Here is an 18290-nt window from a genome sequence, read left to right as displayed (position 1 = left end):
AATCATTCCAAATACCAGATTTACAAAGCTTGGCCCTCTTTTACAACAGGAAGTGGCACCAATGTCTAGACTGCAATGCAAGGATATATATACCCAGTTAGTTTTCTCACAGCACAGGTGAAAGCCTCACGCTTGCCATGCAGAGAGAAGCTGGAAGAACTGGGTATCAGTCTGGATTACGAACAATGCGCAATACTTCACTGCCTGTATTATTTTGGTTCTTTGCAATTTTGCTTTTTAAGAAAAATTCTTCTTCCATATTATGTATTTCACTGAATTGCTTGGCTGGCTAGTGGCGCAGTGGCATCAGTGCCGGACTTCGGAGCAAAGGCTCCCGAGTTAGAATCCAAGTCGGGCCACCCCCCGAGCATGCTTCCATCCGTGCCGGGTTGAGCGTCGAGCTAGCCACTCGGCCTCGTAAAAATCAAGGGTCGAGTCAGGGACGTTCATATAGTGACCCGGTTAACCTGAAAGGAGACCAATCCTGACACTACGCACCAGACAAAAATGGCCGACTGTCCAGTGTGACACGCTAGGAAGGATTGAATTGCTGCTGCTGCCAAGTTAACAATTTCATGACACTTGCTGGTGATAATAAACCTGATTCTGATTCAAAACTTTGCGCTCACCTGTTTAAAGGTAGCGCACTTTTTATGCAGACATAACTGACTGCTAGATTGTTGAACAGACCATTAGTCTTTCTCTACCTCACTGTTCTCCAATGGGAATGAGACAACACAAAGACGCAAGTGGAGACTAGTTTTTTTAAAAAAAAAATCAATGGATGAAATCAGCTGGCTGTTCTCAGCCTCAAGGATTATAGAGGAAGTTTCTCCTCCCTTCCATTGAGGCATTTAGTATCCTACATCCATGCAACTTTGGAATAGACATACTGGCTGATGTGTGCTGAAGCAATACCTGGCACGTGTTTTTGGGACGCATAAATCAATGGCACTTTTCAACAAACAAAAGCCTGCAGTACGACTGTCTTGGAGAAAGGACAGAGGAAGAATTGAAGACAATGCTTCCCTTTAGAGAAAAAGCTAGAAGGTAATTATTAAAATACAGATTCAATCTTGCCCTGAAAAATGGATTAGAACGTCTGCAGCTTCCCATGGGAAGTAATCCATATTCCACATTAAATGAAATAACCTACTTTATATAATTATATATCTTGATTTATAGTTGCATGAATTTATTACTGTGACCATGCACATTTGGAGCCAACGACTTCCCACTTATTAAATATCTCAAACGTAAAAACAACCCAGTTATGATTCCTTACCTCCAACTTCACAACTCATTGGAAATTAGTAAGCACAGAGAGAAAAGGTGTCATCAACATGTAAATGCTTGCTGCATCGTGAAAAAACACTGTCATTTCCCACCTTAAACCAGATATAAAACGAAAGTGAGCTCTGTACAGCTGGAACGATCACACTGGTGACGAATTATAGACAAAGGACAATACCGGTACTGAAGAAACCATTGCTTCAGATAACTTACTGAAAAAGTAATGCCCTTTTCCAGCCTAAAGCCATGCTTCTCCAACTCTCCATACCCTGCTCTCCCCAACCTGAAATCCCCCACAAACGTCAGGCCTTTATCCAATTTCATTTTGTCATTAATGAATTGGAACTTGCACATCTACCTTAAAAGAACCTTCTCTTCCCAACTGTCTTTTAACACATTCTGAATCTTCCTATTCTGGTTACCAATTCGCAAGCCAGTGCGTCACAGAGCAATGCAACGCGGATACAGGCTCTGTAGCCCAACACAGCCATAGTGACCAGTTTCCACCCAGTTAGTCCCAATTTCCTCCCTTTGGCTCACAGCACTTCAAGCCCCACAAATTTGCATATTCATATGAAAAAAATTACAGATTCTGTTCTGGCAGAGGAGATGGCTAAAATTTTTGGAGGAGTCTGATCAACCACATTTTTTAAATTAACAATTTACGTTCAGTTTTTCCTCATAGGAACAGACAGATGGCTAGACAGATTAGTTTGTTAAATGAGAAGCTATGGTAAAATATCTGGTGTTTCAGAACCCAACTCAAACCTGCAAGTATCCAAAAATCAGTAAATTTAGCATTGAATGAACCAAACCTATTTCCCACACTAAGAGAAGGCCACTCAGACCCTCATGACTGCTCTACACTTTAATTAGATCATGCCCACCATCCTGTATTAAAACCATCTCTCCTTGACATCCAAAAAATGCCTTGGTCCTGAGGAAACTTGCTGATTGAAATGCCAGAGCTCTCAAGCAGAGAACTATAAAGATTCACTGTAAATATGGAGAAATAACTATAAATATGGAGAAATTCCTAATGAATCACAGACTCTAGTCGTGTCAAGGAAATTCTCCTACTTAGTGCCAACCTCATACGTTAAAACAGTCATCCTAGTAATCAATCTGCCAAGTCTTCACTACAACTCCTTGGTCTCAAGTACAGATTGTACACCAGACTGGTTCTCGGTGTTTAGGTGGTGGGTTCAATATCAGTGAATACTGGACTTGTACAAGACCTCCCTTGTACTCAATTCATCCTGCAATAAGAGCCAACATACCTGTTCCTTCAAATTTCTTGCTGTATCTGCAGGTTAACTTTCAATGATTTGTTCAAAATGACACTGAGGTTCTCTCCCAAACATCAATACTTTTCAATCTAACCACTTCAAAATAAAAATCAGAATGTCTTTTCTCATACCAAATCAGATGTTCTCATATCCTCCGCCACATTCTACCTGCCATGACCTCTCACCCAATACATTAGCCTGTGTCTATTATCACCACCATCCCTTCCTTGTTATTTTACTACATCCAGCACAATCCACCCTGGCACCCAATCTTGTGCCATGACCAATTATGGACAGAATTTGATCACCTCATCCAAATCACTGATGTAGATTGTAAATAATGCCAAGCTCCTGCATTATACCTTAAAGTCTCCCAAGGTAATAACCTCCATAATAAAAACAACCTGTTTATTCCCATTGTTTTCTGTCCTCCAACCACTCCTCAATCTGCACTAGTCTACTACTCCAATGTGCAGCAATTTTAATAGTCCCCCCCCTTTTCCTGTTCTGCCTGCTATAACCTCAAAACTATCATTGATCAAAAATGATTCCTCTCAAAGTCGAACAATTCTGTCCCATCGCTTTTCCTACAAGGTATCACACTACTGCTTCCTTATTAATAGATCCTGGCACTGTCCTTACAACTGGCATTAAGAGAACTGGTCCCAACTTCAGAATTCTCTCATGTCTTTCTTGAATAGTGGAGTTACATTTGCCAAATATTCAATGTTCTACGATCAGTTGGACAACTCAGAATTTTGGAAGATGACAACCATGTCTCTTTCTGAATCATATGTATATCATCAGATCCTGGGCATTTAATAGCATTTTAATTTGTTAATATATTTTGCTACTAATGCATACTTTATTCTGCTCCTCATGCACTCTGGATTTGTCATCTCCCCCTACTTTCAGACCTTCTGAGGTGAAACCTAATTGTTAACTTATCTCCCCACCTCCCTCCTGCCTCATTCCCCAAGGGATCTACAGTAATGCTTGCTAATCTTTTCCATTTTTACACATCTATAGAAGCATTTATAGTCCACTTGATTCTTGCTAGATTATAGTTGTATTCTATTTTTGTTTTCTTTCATTTTCAATGGCTTGGTCTTTATTTGCTGGTTTTTAAAATTTAAAATCCTCCGGCCTACCTCACTTCTTAGCTATGATACAAGCCTTTTCTTTTGATCCATGTTAGTCACCTGTTGGTTTTCGGTAGCCTAAAACAGATTATGCACTTGCTGCAATATGTATTGTTTAACTTTAGCTTCTCGGTTTCTTCATTCCACACAAAGAGATAATCTGAAGCAAATACAAACACCCGAGGGCAGATCTGAATGCAGTTCAACCTGCAAGTTATGCTTAACTGGATTTCAAAAACGTTTCTGTAGGGAGTTAGCAAATGAAGTTCAGGCCATGATCAGGTCAGAGTTATGAACCTTTAAGCTCCCCTCAGGACATATGGATACACTTTTCAGTCACTGCAATGACAGCACTGTCAGAGTCACAACTGACACCATAACCAGACCAACTTCAGCACAATTTGCTGAAATGCTAAGTTGGTTTAATTCATTCAGTTTGCCCTTTACAAGGATTCATGATTGAACAACACCTTCTATTTAGTTCATGACTATGCTGTAGGACTGAAAAAAAATTAGAAAGCAAAATCGAGACCGATTTTGACTCATCTAAATGTCAAATACTTCAACCTGAGCAGAGCATATGTTGAATATTTAATGTCTAGAACAGTTTATTTGGAACTAGATTAAAAGGCACTGATTACAGGCTCTAATTCTTATAGTCATGAATGCTGGTATTTGAACTCTTTAATCTAAGACCAGCTACATTACTCAGTTTGGGTGTTACCTCAAGTGAAATACTCATGAAACCTGTGATGTGCCCAACTAGCACCTCAAACTCCTTTATCCCAGACCAACCTAACCAACTGATGGTTTATGTAAAATCTATCATGTTTATCAGAATAACTAAGTTCCATTGACAGTGCACCTGGATTAGACAGGAGTAACTAGCTAAATGAAGTGATGATTTGGATTATAAAAGTAAACCCAAACAGTAGTTATAGACATAAGAGATTCTGCAGATGTTGGAAATCTTGAGGAACACACACACACACACACAAATGCTGGAGGAACTCAGCAAGCCGGGCAGCATCTTTCAGGAAGGAATAAACATTCAATGTTTTGGGCCAAGACCCTCATCAGGTCTGGAAGGGAAGGAGAAAGACAGAATAAGGTAGGAAGAAGGAAAGGTGAGGAGCAAGGTGAGTTAACTACAACTACAGCGTCAACTGAGTGTTGAAGCACCTCGATCAAATCACAGAACTGGTAAAAAGAATGTAAACGAAAACACAAGGAACACGAGTGCCCAACGCGGGTCCACAGCTTCGGGGCCTGTTCAGTGAAGCCTGTCCTGGAGCCCGATGGCTGCAGGGCAACAGCTGACCCCGAACCCAACTCTCCACTACCTTCCACCCATCGGCAGCAGCGAGGAGAGACCAGTCAAACGCAGGCAGACAGCGCCGAACCTGTTTATTTACCACTCTTGCCCTCGACAATTTTAATCTTGCTTGCCGCTTTGATCGGTGCAGAGTAGTAGAGATGAACACAGATTAGTGTTCTGCCATTAGAAATTGATGCAGCAAACGCCCCCAGCTTGTTTTAATTTTAGTTCCTAACACAAGGATGAAACGGGAACTTTATATCGCACCTCAAAATATCTGACATAATCAACAATCCATATCCAAGGTATTACATGCTGTATTTTCTCACAAAATGATACTTGCTAGAACAAAACTGTCCTTCACCTACAGGGCCTTCTGTCTAAAATATTCAGCATCCACGGCTACAGCTCTCTGATCCACCACACCTTGGTACTCGAAACCAAAATGTCAATGTAGCTTTCAAAAATCACTGCCACAACTTCCTGTGACATTTAAGTCACTAGGCTCCTTTTAAAGTTTGCACTAGGCCTTTGCTACAGTACTGGACAAGGCAAACTTAGAAGCAAAAGACCTTGAGAAAGTAAATGTCGCAGAGTACAACGCAAGCCCTGGCAGCAGTATCCTGATGCAACAAATATTATTCCACATTCCCACAATTATTAAATCCTGGAAGCATTTCCAAACATCTGATTAGGATCAGTGATTACTCGTACTCACAAACCACCATTCACCATACCAATTAAAACTAAAACCAAGAGGATGTTTGAAAGAAATATCTCCTTCAGGACGGGCATTTGTAGAGTCAAAATCATGTTCAATGACGACGAGTCATTTACAAAGGAGAGGACAGTGGATGATTCAATTTGAAGTTGAAACAACTAACTTGTGTTAAAATGCCCAAACACATGAATCTATTTATTTTATAGACTGGCTGACTTACCCTGCATTTCCAGAAATGAATTATATGTTAATTGACAATAAGCTTTCATGCTACTTGTAATCAAAGTGAAATGACACTGCCGAGGTTAAATTTGGAACTCAAACCCTCACATTTGGGGAGCTGTAGGGTCAGGCATTAGTCAGCATTCACAATACTCAAATACCTTTCACCATCTCATTAGTCCAGCCACACCCAGTTCCCAACAGAGCAGCAACCATTCTGTGGGAAATTGGCTGGATCAATTGCAAGTTAACAAATTTTATGTCAGATGCCAGTGATAATAAACCTGATTCTGAATAGCCTCCTGCTCCCAATCTCCTCAGAGAAAATCTAAACAGCACCTTAAGTATTTAAATACATACAAGTTCCCTGCCTTTAGCTTTACCCATGACCAGGGTTTAGTTGGCTTATGTAAAAGTTAATCAGAAACCCACTGGAGCAGAATTAGGCCATTCGGTCCATCAAATCTGTACCGCTATTCAACCATAGCTTTATTTTCCTATTCTCCTTGCCTTTCCCTGTAACATTTGATGGTGTTAGTAATCAAGATCCAATCAACCTCTGCTTTAAATATACCCAATAACTTGGCCTTAATTGCTGCCTGTAGCAATGAATTCCAGACTCACCACCCTCGGAATTTCTTACCCTGTTCTAAAGGGACGGCCCCTGTATTCTGAGTCTATACTCTCTGGTCGCAGACACTCCACTATTGGAAACAGCCTCCCCCACATCCACTGTCTACGCCTTTCAATAGCTGCAGGCATCAATGACCTCCCCTTATTCTTCTAAATTCTAGCAAGTACAGGCCCAGAACCATCAAACTCTCCTCATAAATCAATATTTTTATTCCCAGGATCATTCTCATGAACCTCCTCTGGACCCTCTCCTATGCCAGAACATCCTTTTCTAGATATGGGCCCCAAACGTGCATCATGCTGCCTACGTTACCTCTGCTGAGACATTACAGCTCAAATAGAGGTTAAATAGATCTGCTGCCAAGAAACAACTTGGGAAAATTCCCAGACACTATCGTGAGAAGGAAGTCATTAGAAAACCTGTCAAAAGGATCCACTGCTCTCTATAATCAGATTACCCACAATCGCAAAGGACAAAGAAGCTAGTTGCAGTTTGTTCCTTTTAAAAGAACAATCTGACCACAATTATTTCCTTTACACTTTCCTCTTCCTTATTCTCACCAGAATACATAGCATTGATAGTGCACCTTTTCATAACTCTCAAACCTCCGCCAGCTTAACATGAGTGAGGTGGAACTCACCAGGCTGAGAGTACAGTTGCAATGCCGTGGGAAGCAAAATCCCATAATAGTTAGATGGGTTAACCAATCTTTGTTGACTTAAACTGATAAGGTAATTAAGAACATCAGGTGACGAGCACCTCAATATTCCACACTGGCATCGGCTCCCTAAAACATCAGGATTATTAGGAATGACAGAAAGAACTGAAATTCATTCTTCAGCATTTGGATTCTGACACGGACGACTCATTCGTCTGCAAATCATTAAAATATCGTTCTAGATTGTACTTGTGTTTGGAAATCTTTTGTACTTTAGAAATACAGTGGATTCCAGTTAATTGGGCCATCTGTTTATTTGGGACAATGCTTAAAGAACAAATATTAATTGAGAAAATAGCCAAGATTCGCTGTTTAGTTGGGACACTATGTCTCTTAATTGGAACAGAAGAATGATGTGGAACTGTTTCTAACTAGCAGACACGTGCGTTTGTGTGGCCACTACACCGTGCTTAGAGCCAACTGCCTTTAAATGATGTCAGTTGATGTGTCTGTGCTCAAAAAGCAGTGATTTTGTTTCTCACTGATAGTTGGCAAGAAAATAAAACAAACGGTTTAGAGCTGTTTTGCTCATAGAGGTTTGAAGCTTGGAGATGCCAGAAATGGCCAAGAGTGAAAGTGAAATGACTTCGCTACTTCAAGTTAGGAACTATGAAGAACTTAAAGGTGTCAACAACCATCTTGAATTTTACAATGAAAATTTAGAAGGGTCAAAAGAACTGTATGAAGGCAGTCCATTTTCTGTGTTAGGTGTCTGCATTGATTTTGTCATTTACAGTCAAAAAAGAACACGGCATGCAATGGATGAATTCCTCTATTGATAACCATTAGGAAGAAATACACAGTTCTGTAGTAACGTTACTGCTCCAATTTGTTCTGTATTTCATTTAAATACATAATTTTTCAGTCAAATGCTAGTCTTTTTTCATATACTTAACTATTTTCATGAAACTTCAAGTAAATGGGGCAGCTGTTTAACTGGGCTAAAATATATTGGCCCTGACATGTGCCAATGCACCAAAATCCACCGTATTCCCCAATCATGGTAACTTCAGTTTTTTGCTCTGAAACAAGTAGTCAGGAATAATTCTGATTCTAAACAAGCAGGAAGTAGAATTGTACTCTGAAAGCCAGTTGAAGCAATGGAAATCTTCAGTAAAGGGCCACTGAGTGAACTGTGCTGGAGTGTCAGTGTAATTATGTTCTTAAGCAGGGTTTAATCACAGCAGCTCAAAAGCAAGCAGGAGTTTGGCTTAAAAGTTGTAGTTATTACCCTATTATACCATTGAATAAATACTTAGGACCCAACCTGGGGTTCATGGACCACTTGCTTAATGGTATTGGTCCATGGCATAAAAAAAGGGTTGGAAGCCCTTACCCAGGTATAACTCTTGGCAACCACAATCCCATAGATCATTTCTTGTCCAAATACAGTCCTTTCCAAGTTAGATATGTAACAAACCATTTGTCAGCTGCTATTCACACCTTACTTTATTTACAATAAAAGGCATTCATAGGGAAGTATATCAACACTGTGGTTCAAACAGCTTGGACCATTATGAGAAATATTCAAACCACTGTGTTTAGCTGGAGGCACCTACCATTGTCATGACTGAAGAGATCCCTGCAAACTAACCATCTGTCACTACAATTAACATGGAGACACAATCATTCATATCTATTCATTGAAAGGGACAAATTATGCAAATTAGCATGGCAGCAACTTCATTTTATTATTATGCACGTGGAAAACACTAGCCGAGCACCAGAAAACAGTGAGACAAGAGCAGGTTACCCATTGGCCATATTGGAAACAGACAAATTCTACTTCCCAAAATCTAAGGTTATAGGGATTGGACAAAAATTTGGAGTTGGGGCCAAGGTCAGTCCTGAATTGTGGAGCAGACTGCAGGATTTGGTGTTCTCTTGCTATTTCCGATGTACCCATTAAGCAATCAATTCCAAAAACAGAATCATATTCACTGTTCCACCCTCTCTTCCATCTTTTTTCTTGGGTTTGTTCCCTGTCAGGTTGTACGTCTCAGCTTCTGCCCTCATTCAGATGATCTGGACCTAACCAAATGCCACCTTGAACACATGAGCAGCTAAGGAGCAATCTTTCACCCATCAGCAGGCTGAGAGAAAAACATGGTTTCCTTCATTCCTGGACCAAAAAGAACTGGTTGGCCAATCAGCTGTCACTTAATCCCATCTATTACAGTTTGCATTTGCATTTAGGAATGACATTATGCTTTCAGCACCTGCTTCCCACTAGGGAGAATGATCTGTTTACATTTATGGTATTCCATGTCAGTTACCTCCATTATATGCCTGGTAACAGTTGCAGAAGCATCTTAAATAGGATGGAGATCAGACAGGTTTTGCACTCCCAGACCTTTACCTTCTTCCAAATATTCCTTACTTCCTTCTCCATAGTTTGTTGTATCATTTACACTCATGTTCATCTGTGTCATTCCTTCAAGAGGGCCACAACCTTCTCACAGTTTGGAGGCTTGCATGCCTCAATGACCCAGATAGCTACGCTGGCTGGAGTCAGCACTTTATGATTTGACTCTTGGTAAGATCACCTTTACCAGACAGGTCAAAGGGTAGAAGCCAGACTAAGACCGGTCCACCAGTCCTCAAAGTTTGGGCGTCAGCTCAGGGCTAACAACCATGACTGGTTAAAAAGAAACTTATGGAAACAGCTATGAAGAATCCTTCTACATCTGAGTGGGCAAGGGCAGACAAAAATAGAGGATCTTCATTGCTGCCCTAAAGGGCAGCGGCATAACGGGCAGCAAGTCACTTGCATCTTTGCTTACTCATTTCTACCTCTCATGCTCCTTTTTTACCACGATCTCCTTCCATCTTCCCCTAGAAGTCACTTCCGGTTCCCCTTTCCCTGGTCCCAGTTACTCTGAATCGCTTTTCCTGACTCTATACCTACAAATAGACTACTCCTCTCAAACATGACAGCCCATTGGTCTGAAATATGTTCTTTCCCCCTAAAGTTTGGACCCACCTATCACGTCCTTCCAGTATTGAGACTACTGGCAACACATTTACAGATTTCTCCCCCATATTTGTCTGTCAAGATCTTTCAAACTTTACGATAAGAGTGGCTAAATAGCTGCAATCCCAGATGGGCAGGCATCATCATTTCGGACTATTCACATTGCTCCCACTTCCAACGTGATTCATAGCAGGGCGCGCGAACAGTGATTCACCCAAATGTTAGTGGGCTTGTCTGCACTTTGCCTTTGAACTATCACTCAACTAATCAAAAGCCAACATTAGTGTTGACAAAGATACTGTGACCCAGACATGCTTCTATCAAGTGTGAAACCCAAAGATAACACATCAACAGGTCAGCATAACACCATATCAATAGCTCAGCATAAAATGAAGTATTTGTAACTGATTTTAATTGTACCTTCGCCAAGCAATGCATCTTTAAGGAGCAATGCCTCAAAAAGGGAGCATCACCATTAAGGACCCCCACCACCCTGTTTTCATTGCTACCATTAGGAAGTACAGGAGCCTAAAGGCACACAACTCAACGATTCAGGAATAGCTTCTTCCCCTCTGCCTCTGATTTCTGAATGGACATTGAACCCATGAACACATCACTACATTTGAAACATATTTCTGCACTACTTAAATTATTTAATACTTGCTGTAATTGTTTTTTCCTCTATTATCTACTGCATTGTTCTGCTGCTGCTTAGACAAATTTCACGTCATATGTTAGTGATATTAAACCCGATTCTGATATGCTAACCAAAAGAGAAAATGCAACTGTACTAGACAGAATAGCTATTCCAGTGTCCAATGTAACATTTACACTGCCTGGCTGAATGTGTACACTGCATCTACGCAGTCTTCAACATGCGATAAGTACAACTAATAGCAAAATCATCACCCAGTATAAACTCGCGAATCATCGTTGTCTGGTGTCAGCCACATCAAGCAAATTATTCCTTGGTAACCACTGACTTTCCAATTGGACAGCAAGAGCGAGTCCCTATCATTCACCAGGTGATCTCATTGCACATCTGCAGTGTGCACGTATACTTTAAACTTTGCTCTTTAGCTTATCGTTTTGCAAAGTGTGCGCCTGTTTTATTTCACTGGATAATGAATGTTATCATGTATGCTCTATGTAACTTGTTTTTAGTCACCGTGTCATCACAGCCACACCCATAACCAGCCAGCGATAGCCAAACAATCCACTCCCTAAATGTTTAGCTCATTTATAGATGGTCATTTTAGGAGTTCTGATAACAAATCTACTTCAGTTAATTCCTATGGACCATAAGATATAGGAGCAGAATTAGGCCATTCGGTATAGTTGAAATAGAATAACGCAAGATATATTTTGAAATACGATTCTAATTTCCTCAGACTGACAATTTCTGACCAAGACACATCACCTAGTGATGGGAGATGCTATGAGAAATCCCAGGTTTTTAAAAATGTTTTTTTTTTGAAGTTGTGGCGATATAGCAAATTCCCTTATACAAAGCCTTTGGTGTTTTATTAAACCATTGTAATTTATCATAATTATAACATAAAACGGGTACTTTTGTTAAAACAGATTAAAAGGTTAGCATTAAATGCAAAAATCTGCCCCCCCCCCTCACCCCGGGATGTCTGTAAAGCGTTCCCTCCACCTTCTATGACTGAAACGGCAGACACACTTGTTAAATAGTGTCAATCGACCACGCGGTGTCTGGTACTGATAAAGTTAAAACCTGGGCGGGGTCCCAGAAATCTTCCCTGGGATGCACCACACAGGAGAAAAAGAACCAGTGCTCCCTAAATTCGACTGTAACCCCGCCAATACCGCAGAAAAAGGGCGTGGGTAATCAATGGATGCTAAAGAGGAGGGGTGCAAGTTAAATTGATCACGCTACGATTCAAATCGATTTACAGGATGCTCTTTCCGAATAAATTCAGCATGGCACTATAAAACCACATTTTACAAAAAAATTAGAAATTGGGTAATATTCGGGCGTTTGCCGTTTCTAAATTGGCAGTATGAAACGTGACTCTTGCCTAAAAAATTGCAGAGACAATGCGGCTGAGAGGTTTCAATGGGCGTACCTAGCACAGCCAAGAAACAAATGGTGCAATAAAGACACGGGCATGCGGACCGAAGACTGCGCCACTCCCAGAGCCAAAAAAAAACGACACGCGTCTCCTCCTTTCATTTGCAGCAACCGGCCCAGCACGATCCACCGGGCGCTGAAACGAAAGAGAAAACCTCGAGGGAGGGGACTATCACTCGTAGTAGATTTGACCGGGAAAGTCGGATACCTGCAGTGTCACACCGGCAGAATATTCCAGAATTGTTCCCTCCCTCCCCAGTTATTTGCTTTGTTCGCTGTCAGAAGAAGCGGAGAGCCTCCCGCAGATTGACAGCGATGCATTCCAGAGGGCAGGGGGAGGGGGTGGGAACAATACCCTCGGACACCCCCCCCCCCCACACACACACACTCAGCCGCCCCTTCTGGGGGTGGGACAGGGAGCCTGTTGATCGCGGGAGCGGAGGGTTGCAGACACGGGCGACCTCCAGTCACTCGGAAAGAACGTGCCTTTTAAAGCTGCAGTTAGCGCCTCTATTTCGATCGCCACCACCCCCACCCACCCCTCCTCACCGGATGCACGCGGGGCAGGGGAAGGCTCTGCAGATACTACTAAAAAGGGGGCAGCTTAAAGGCTTTATTTTAAAACCAGTCAGCAAAAGCACGCCATTCACTTTTAAATATCCATTTCAGCTGACGCCGCGGGTAGGAAACCCGATCAATGATGCTCAATCGAAGAAAGCAGCTTGGGCGAGAAATTTCTCGTAAAGGCACCGCCCAGTCGGCATTATCCGCATTCTGTTGTTTTTTTCCCCCCTTGCCCAAAGATTTCATCGCTTTACTCTCAGGCACAGTATGTCTCGTGTAAAGACAATTCACTTCATGTTACCAGCCCAAATGGCAAATTTACTAGGTTAAGAATTCAGACGCAAATCTTAATATTCCGGAATTAAGTGATTTGCTGGCCCTGCCCCACCAACAAAAAATATCTGGGTTAAGACACCTCCCACCCTGGGCCCAAAAACTGTGTGTCAAACACCGTGCTGGCTTCATTCATTGCAAACGGGTTATCCGTTTTGCGGCATCGCCTAGTTCTGTACTGATAAAAGAAGGCTGGGAAAGGAGAGGAATGGGGTGGGGGCGGGGGGAGATGAGAAAAATTGGGAGGTGGCGAAAAGACAAAATAGGTAAACGGGAAGAAATAACTCACAAAGACATACCGATTTCATCGCGGCTGCCATATCGTCGTACCGTTCGGCTTGTTCAGCCAGCCTGGCTTTCTGCACTAGCTGCTCGCGGTCTACCATTTTTCTACCGGATGTGTTTGTACAAACAGGTATAAACTAAAACGTTTATCTAGAAAGCAAAAGGAACCGGCGTTGCTTTATTCCTGCAGCAGGCTGCCCCTCGCTCACACCGCTGCCGCAGCCGGTGCCTCCCAGTCTCGCGCCGACAGAACACCCCCAGCATTCCGCCTTGACGTCACTGCCCATATATAGGCACCACCCGCGCCGCCGGCGACGTCACTGCCCATATTCCGACCGCCCCGGATTTCCTCATTTGGAAACAAAGTAGCAAATGAGCGTGGCCGTGTTGAGCGCCCGCCCCGCTCCTCTGCAGTGACTCGCTTCCGAACTACATTTCCCAACCACGCCTGGCCGAGATTTTGTGCCGTGGCTGACGGGCTCGGGCGACTTCAGCCAAGTGCTGGGCAACCCAGCTAAAAAACGTGGGTTTCGGACACTTATTAGCAGAGAGACAGGTCTGGAACAGAGGGGAATGCACTGTTACTGGGGGAGTTGTGAACGGAGAAGGGTAGGGAGAAAGAAGAGCGGGACGGGGGTTTTGGGTGGGGTATTATTTGGAAAGAAGATGGGAAGCGAGAGCTAGGAGATTGGAAGCGTTTGGGAGAGGGGAAGTAGGTGGATACCAAGTGGAAGGTGTGGGATTGGGAAGAGGCTGGAGAGAATAGGAAGGTGGGTGGCGGCAGTGAGTGTGAGGCTGTGAGGACATAGGGAAGAACTCGATAGTGGATGTGAACAAGGAGGAAGGAGAGAGAAGGAATGAAGGGAAATAGAGGAGGAAGAGGCCCAAATGGGCTTGTTTACATGCTGTATAATTCTAGGTGGGAAAGGAGAAAGAGAGAGTGAAGGAAGATGTGGGAGTTAGAAGGTGAGGTGAAGAAGAAATATCAGAAACTCTAAGCAGTTTCAGCAGCATCTGTGGAAAGAAAATTAGCGTATGGGTCATTCATTTCCTTGTGACAAGGGAGGCCATTTTACCTACTAAGTCTATGCTAGCTCATGATGCGTTCCCACTAAAAACAACATCTCCTTGGAGTCATGAATGACCAGCTCTATGATTCACCCCGTTGCATCTCGATTAATTTACAGTGGGTCAGTTAACAGGATCATGCTGGTAAACCCACACCATAATGATAAGAACCTGCAAACTCCCTGCAGGCAGGACTGGAGTTCAGGATTGAACCTGGATTATTCTACAAGCTGTGTCATTTTGTTGTCATTATGTGTTTTTTAAACGGGGATTTATTTACTCTGGACACTGACTGTTTTTAATTCAGACTTAATTTTGTTATTTGTCATCTTAATATTGTTGAGTCATACAATACGACTCACGTCGTCTGCAGTCACTGCCAGTTTGGGTCAATTCAGCTGGTTTGGAGAGGTGAAACCAACTTAAATTTTCATAGTGGTAGAATCCGAACATTAGTGCTGCTGACTTAAGCTATTTGTACTGATAGGATTGGTCAGTTGCCTATTGAAGAGCTGGCATAACTAACCTTCACTTCGGCTAGCCGAAAGTTAAATAATATCAGAGATTTAATAGAAAGCTCCTAAATCAAGGGGAATTTTGCTAGCAAAGATACAAAGAAGAGTCGTGGTCTTGACTAGGACAGATTAAAGATGATTTGAAAACCTACAGGGAGGAAAGATATTCTGTAGTCTTGCATACAGTGCCTGAAAAGATAGAAACAATTTCATTAGCAAATTGCAAAGGTAATTTGTTATATATTTCAGAAAATAAATGACATTATGCTGTGAGGAAAGAGCAGAATACAGTGATGTGGTTAATTGGATGGCTCATGCAAAAAGGTGAATCCGGTATGTTGACCCGTGTGATGCTTAATAACTCATTTGAATGCAGCTGAATCTTGCTTTAAACCTTTCAGTTTATGATCAACATGTTAAAAGGCAAATCAATCAGGAGTGAAATACATAAAGTAAGAGAGGGTGACATTCCAAACAGCTAATTTCACAAGTAAATCTCTTCAGCTCATCAGCAGAAGTTCGAGAAATTATAGCAGACAGAAGACCTGGTTAATTGGCACTATAGCGATGACTTTTGCCATTTTCTTCTGGGGCAGTGATTGTCTGCATTGCATTCAAAGAGCATGAAAATAGTCCAAATTCTTTGCTTTAAAGCAGAGTGTGGTTATAACTGTATGTAACTTTGGGAATGGCAAATTGCCTGTTTAACCTCTCACCAAAGCAAGATGTGGTTCTCAACAAGAATTGTTGCTTTTCTTCACTTCTATGGGGGATGCTGTCACTGAGAGCATTCTTAAGAAGAAAGGGGTTCACTTCTTCATGCAGCTCACTTTAGGCCTTCCGGGGTTCATAGATCCATCGATTAGGGAGATGAGAAATTTCTATGTGAGCTGGCTGTAAAACATGTGATAGATATTGTGTTTGGTGATGAACTCTTCTGGTGATCTGCTCCTATGATCTGCTCTTCCAGAGTGTCTGTGCTAGCTCTATGTCATCAGCCAAGTGAAGCAGAAGAGGTGGACAAATCCCCTTATTTAATCAGCTTAGCTTTAAGAGGAATGGGTAAAATGCAAAGAAAGCTCAGGCTTCGCACGGCAGGGCTGTGAATGTATATACACTAGTATGCAGAAGACTAACGTTCAATTTGTTGCATTACTGATAATAAATTAAACTGAAATAACTGGGCCCAGAACACGTGCATTCTTATGAATCCAGAGTAGCTTTTATTTTACTTATACACAAGCAGAACAGCATAGCCCCCTGTCATCCACACCTGTTCTGAAGTCTGAACATAAAATCTGAATATTGACTATCATAAATTGTACGTTTGAATTTCTTACTCATAAGATCAAACACCATTCAAAATAGAGATGTTAAAGTCCATCGAAACTTCAAGCAGACAGCCGATGATATTTTGAAGTTAGGACAATAGAGCCTTGTCGAGTAGGTTCCACATCCTTCTGTTACCTCATTTGTTTCCAGCACCCCCTATTGTGTAGAAACATAGAAAACCTACAGCACAATCCAGGCCCTTTGGCCCACAAAGCTGTGCCAAACATGTCCTTACCTTAGAAATTACCTAGGGTTACCCATAGCTCTCTTTTTCTGAGCTCTATGTACCTATCTAAGAGTCTCTTAAAAGACCCTATCGTATCCGCCTCCACCACTGTTGCTGGCAGCCCATTCCACGCACTCACCACTCTCTGCATTAAAAAAAAACTTACCCCTGACATCTCCTCTGTGCCTACTTCCAAGCACCTTAAAATTCTGCCCTCTCATGTTAGCCATTTCAGCCCTATAACAGGAAGCTATGTATTAAAAAGATAGTTCTGGAAAAGTTTCACTACAGAGGCCTTACTCGTTTGTCTTGGGTACACACTATCTGGTCTGTACTGAGCAGAGGTGTCTCCAAAGGTCTCACTTCAAAGGTTTTGCTTGACTACAACTACGCCAGGCTATTTTTGCCTTGCATGACTGCAATGGCGCAAGTTCAATTCCCGCCGCTGCCTGTAAGGAGTTTGTACGTTCTCCCTATGACTGCCTGGGTTTTCTCCGGGTGCTCTGGTTTCCTCCCACAGTGCAAAGACCTACTGGTTGGTAGGTTAATTGGTCAATGTAAATTGTTCCATGGTTAGGCTAGGGTTAAATCAGGGGTTGCTAGATTGCACGGCTCAAAGGGTCGGAAGGGCTTGTTCCGTGCAGAATATCAATAAATAAAAGTTGTGGTAAATGATCCTTGACATACTCTTCTTCTCTCCATCTAATGCTCCTTGACTGGCTGAGTGCTTCCATCCTTTTCTACCAATTGCTGTTTTCTCAGAATAAATTTGTTGAAAGTCTTACTGGTGACAAACTTTCAGACATTGCACTACTGTTGTTGTCATCTGGAGGGAGCTTCACACCGGAATAAAGTTGCTCACAAGTGCAAAGTTTCTGCCAAGAAATGCAGAGTCAATTTCATTGCCAGGACAATAGAGGATGTGCACTGTATTTCCCTACCATATTAAGTAGATTGTCACAGTTTTTTGCAGACTTAGCTGAGCAAATCTCTAACCCTGGGAGAGTTTTTTCGAATTATTCTTCAGGGAACATTTTGATGTATTAAAAGTTATTGTCATTTCTCCTTAAAGAAACAACAAGTCTGCTAATAATTTAAAGGCTTCACTGATGATGTTAGATCAGCTACTTTGTGCTACAGTCATTCCCTTGTCAATTCTTGCTGCTTATTGATCTTAAAACACAAACAACTGCAGATGCTAGAGCAAACTGCTGGAGGAACTCTGCAGGTCAGGCAGCATCTGTGGAGGAAAATGGACAGTCGACGTTTTGGGGTGATACCCAAGCAAACGTCTACAGACGTACTGTGGAGAGTATTCTAACTGGCTGCATCACCATCTGGTATTGTGGGGGAAGGAGGCTGGCACTGCACAGGATCGAAAGAAGCTGCAGAGAGCTGTGAACTCAGTCAGCTCCATCATGGGCACCAGCCTTCATAGCATTCAAGACATCTTCAAGGAGCGATGCCTCAAAGAGGTGTCATCCATCAAGAAGGAGACACGTCACCCAGGACATGCCCACTTCTCTTTGCTTCCATCAGGGAGGAGGTACAGGAGCCT

The 18290-nt window shown here is 42.2% G+C and overlaps 1 protein-coding gene across 1 annotated transcript in view; it reads right to left on the bottom strand.

Moving 5' to 3' along the window:
- LOC140187615 (14-3-3 protein gamma-B) overlaps positions 1–13867 on the bottom strand; it is a 55367-nt gene extending 41500 nt beyond the window's left edge. Inside the window, exon 1 of the mRNA XM_072243123.1 lies at positions 13606–13867. Within this exon, the coding sequence (XP_072099224.1) occupies positions 13606–13692 (87 nt within the window). The 5' untranslated portion in view covers positions 13693–13867. The remainder of the gene's footprint in view (positions 1–13605) is intronic.
- Between the last annotated feature and the right edge of the window lie 4423 nt (positions 13868–18290).

The sequence above is a fragment of the Mobula birostris genome, chromosome 25, assembly GCF_030028105.1.
Source record: "Mobula birostris isolate sMobBir1 chromosome 25, sMobBir1.hap1, whole genome shotgun sequence".
In the NCBI taxonomy this organism is placed as follows: Eukaryota; Metazoa; Chordata; class Chondrichthyes; order Myliobatiformes; family Myliobatidae; genus Mobula; species Mobula birostris.
The sequence above is the reverse complement of the archived record's forward strand: the minus strand, read 5'-3'. Positions and strand labels throughout refer to the sequence as shown.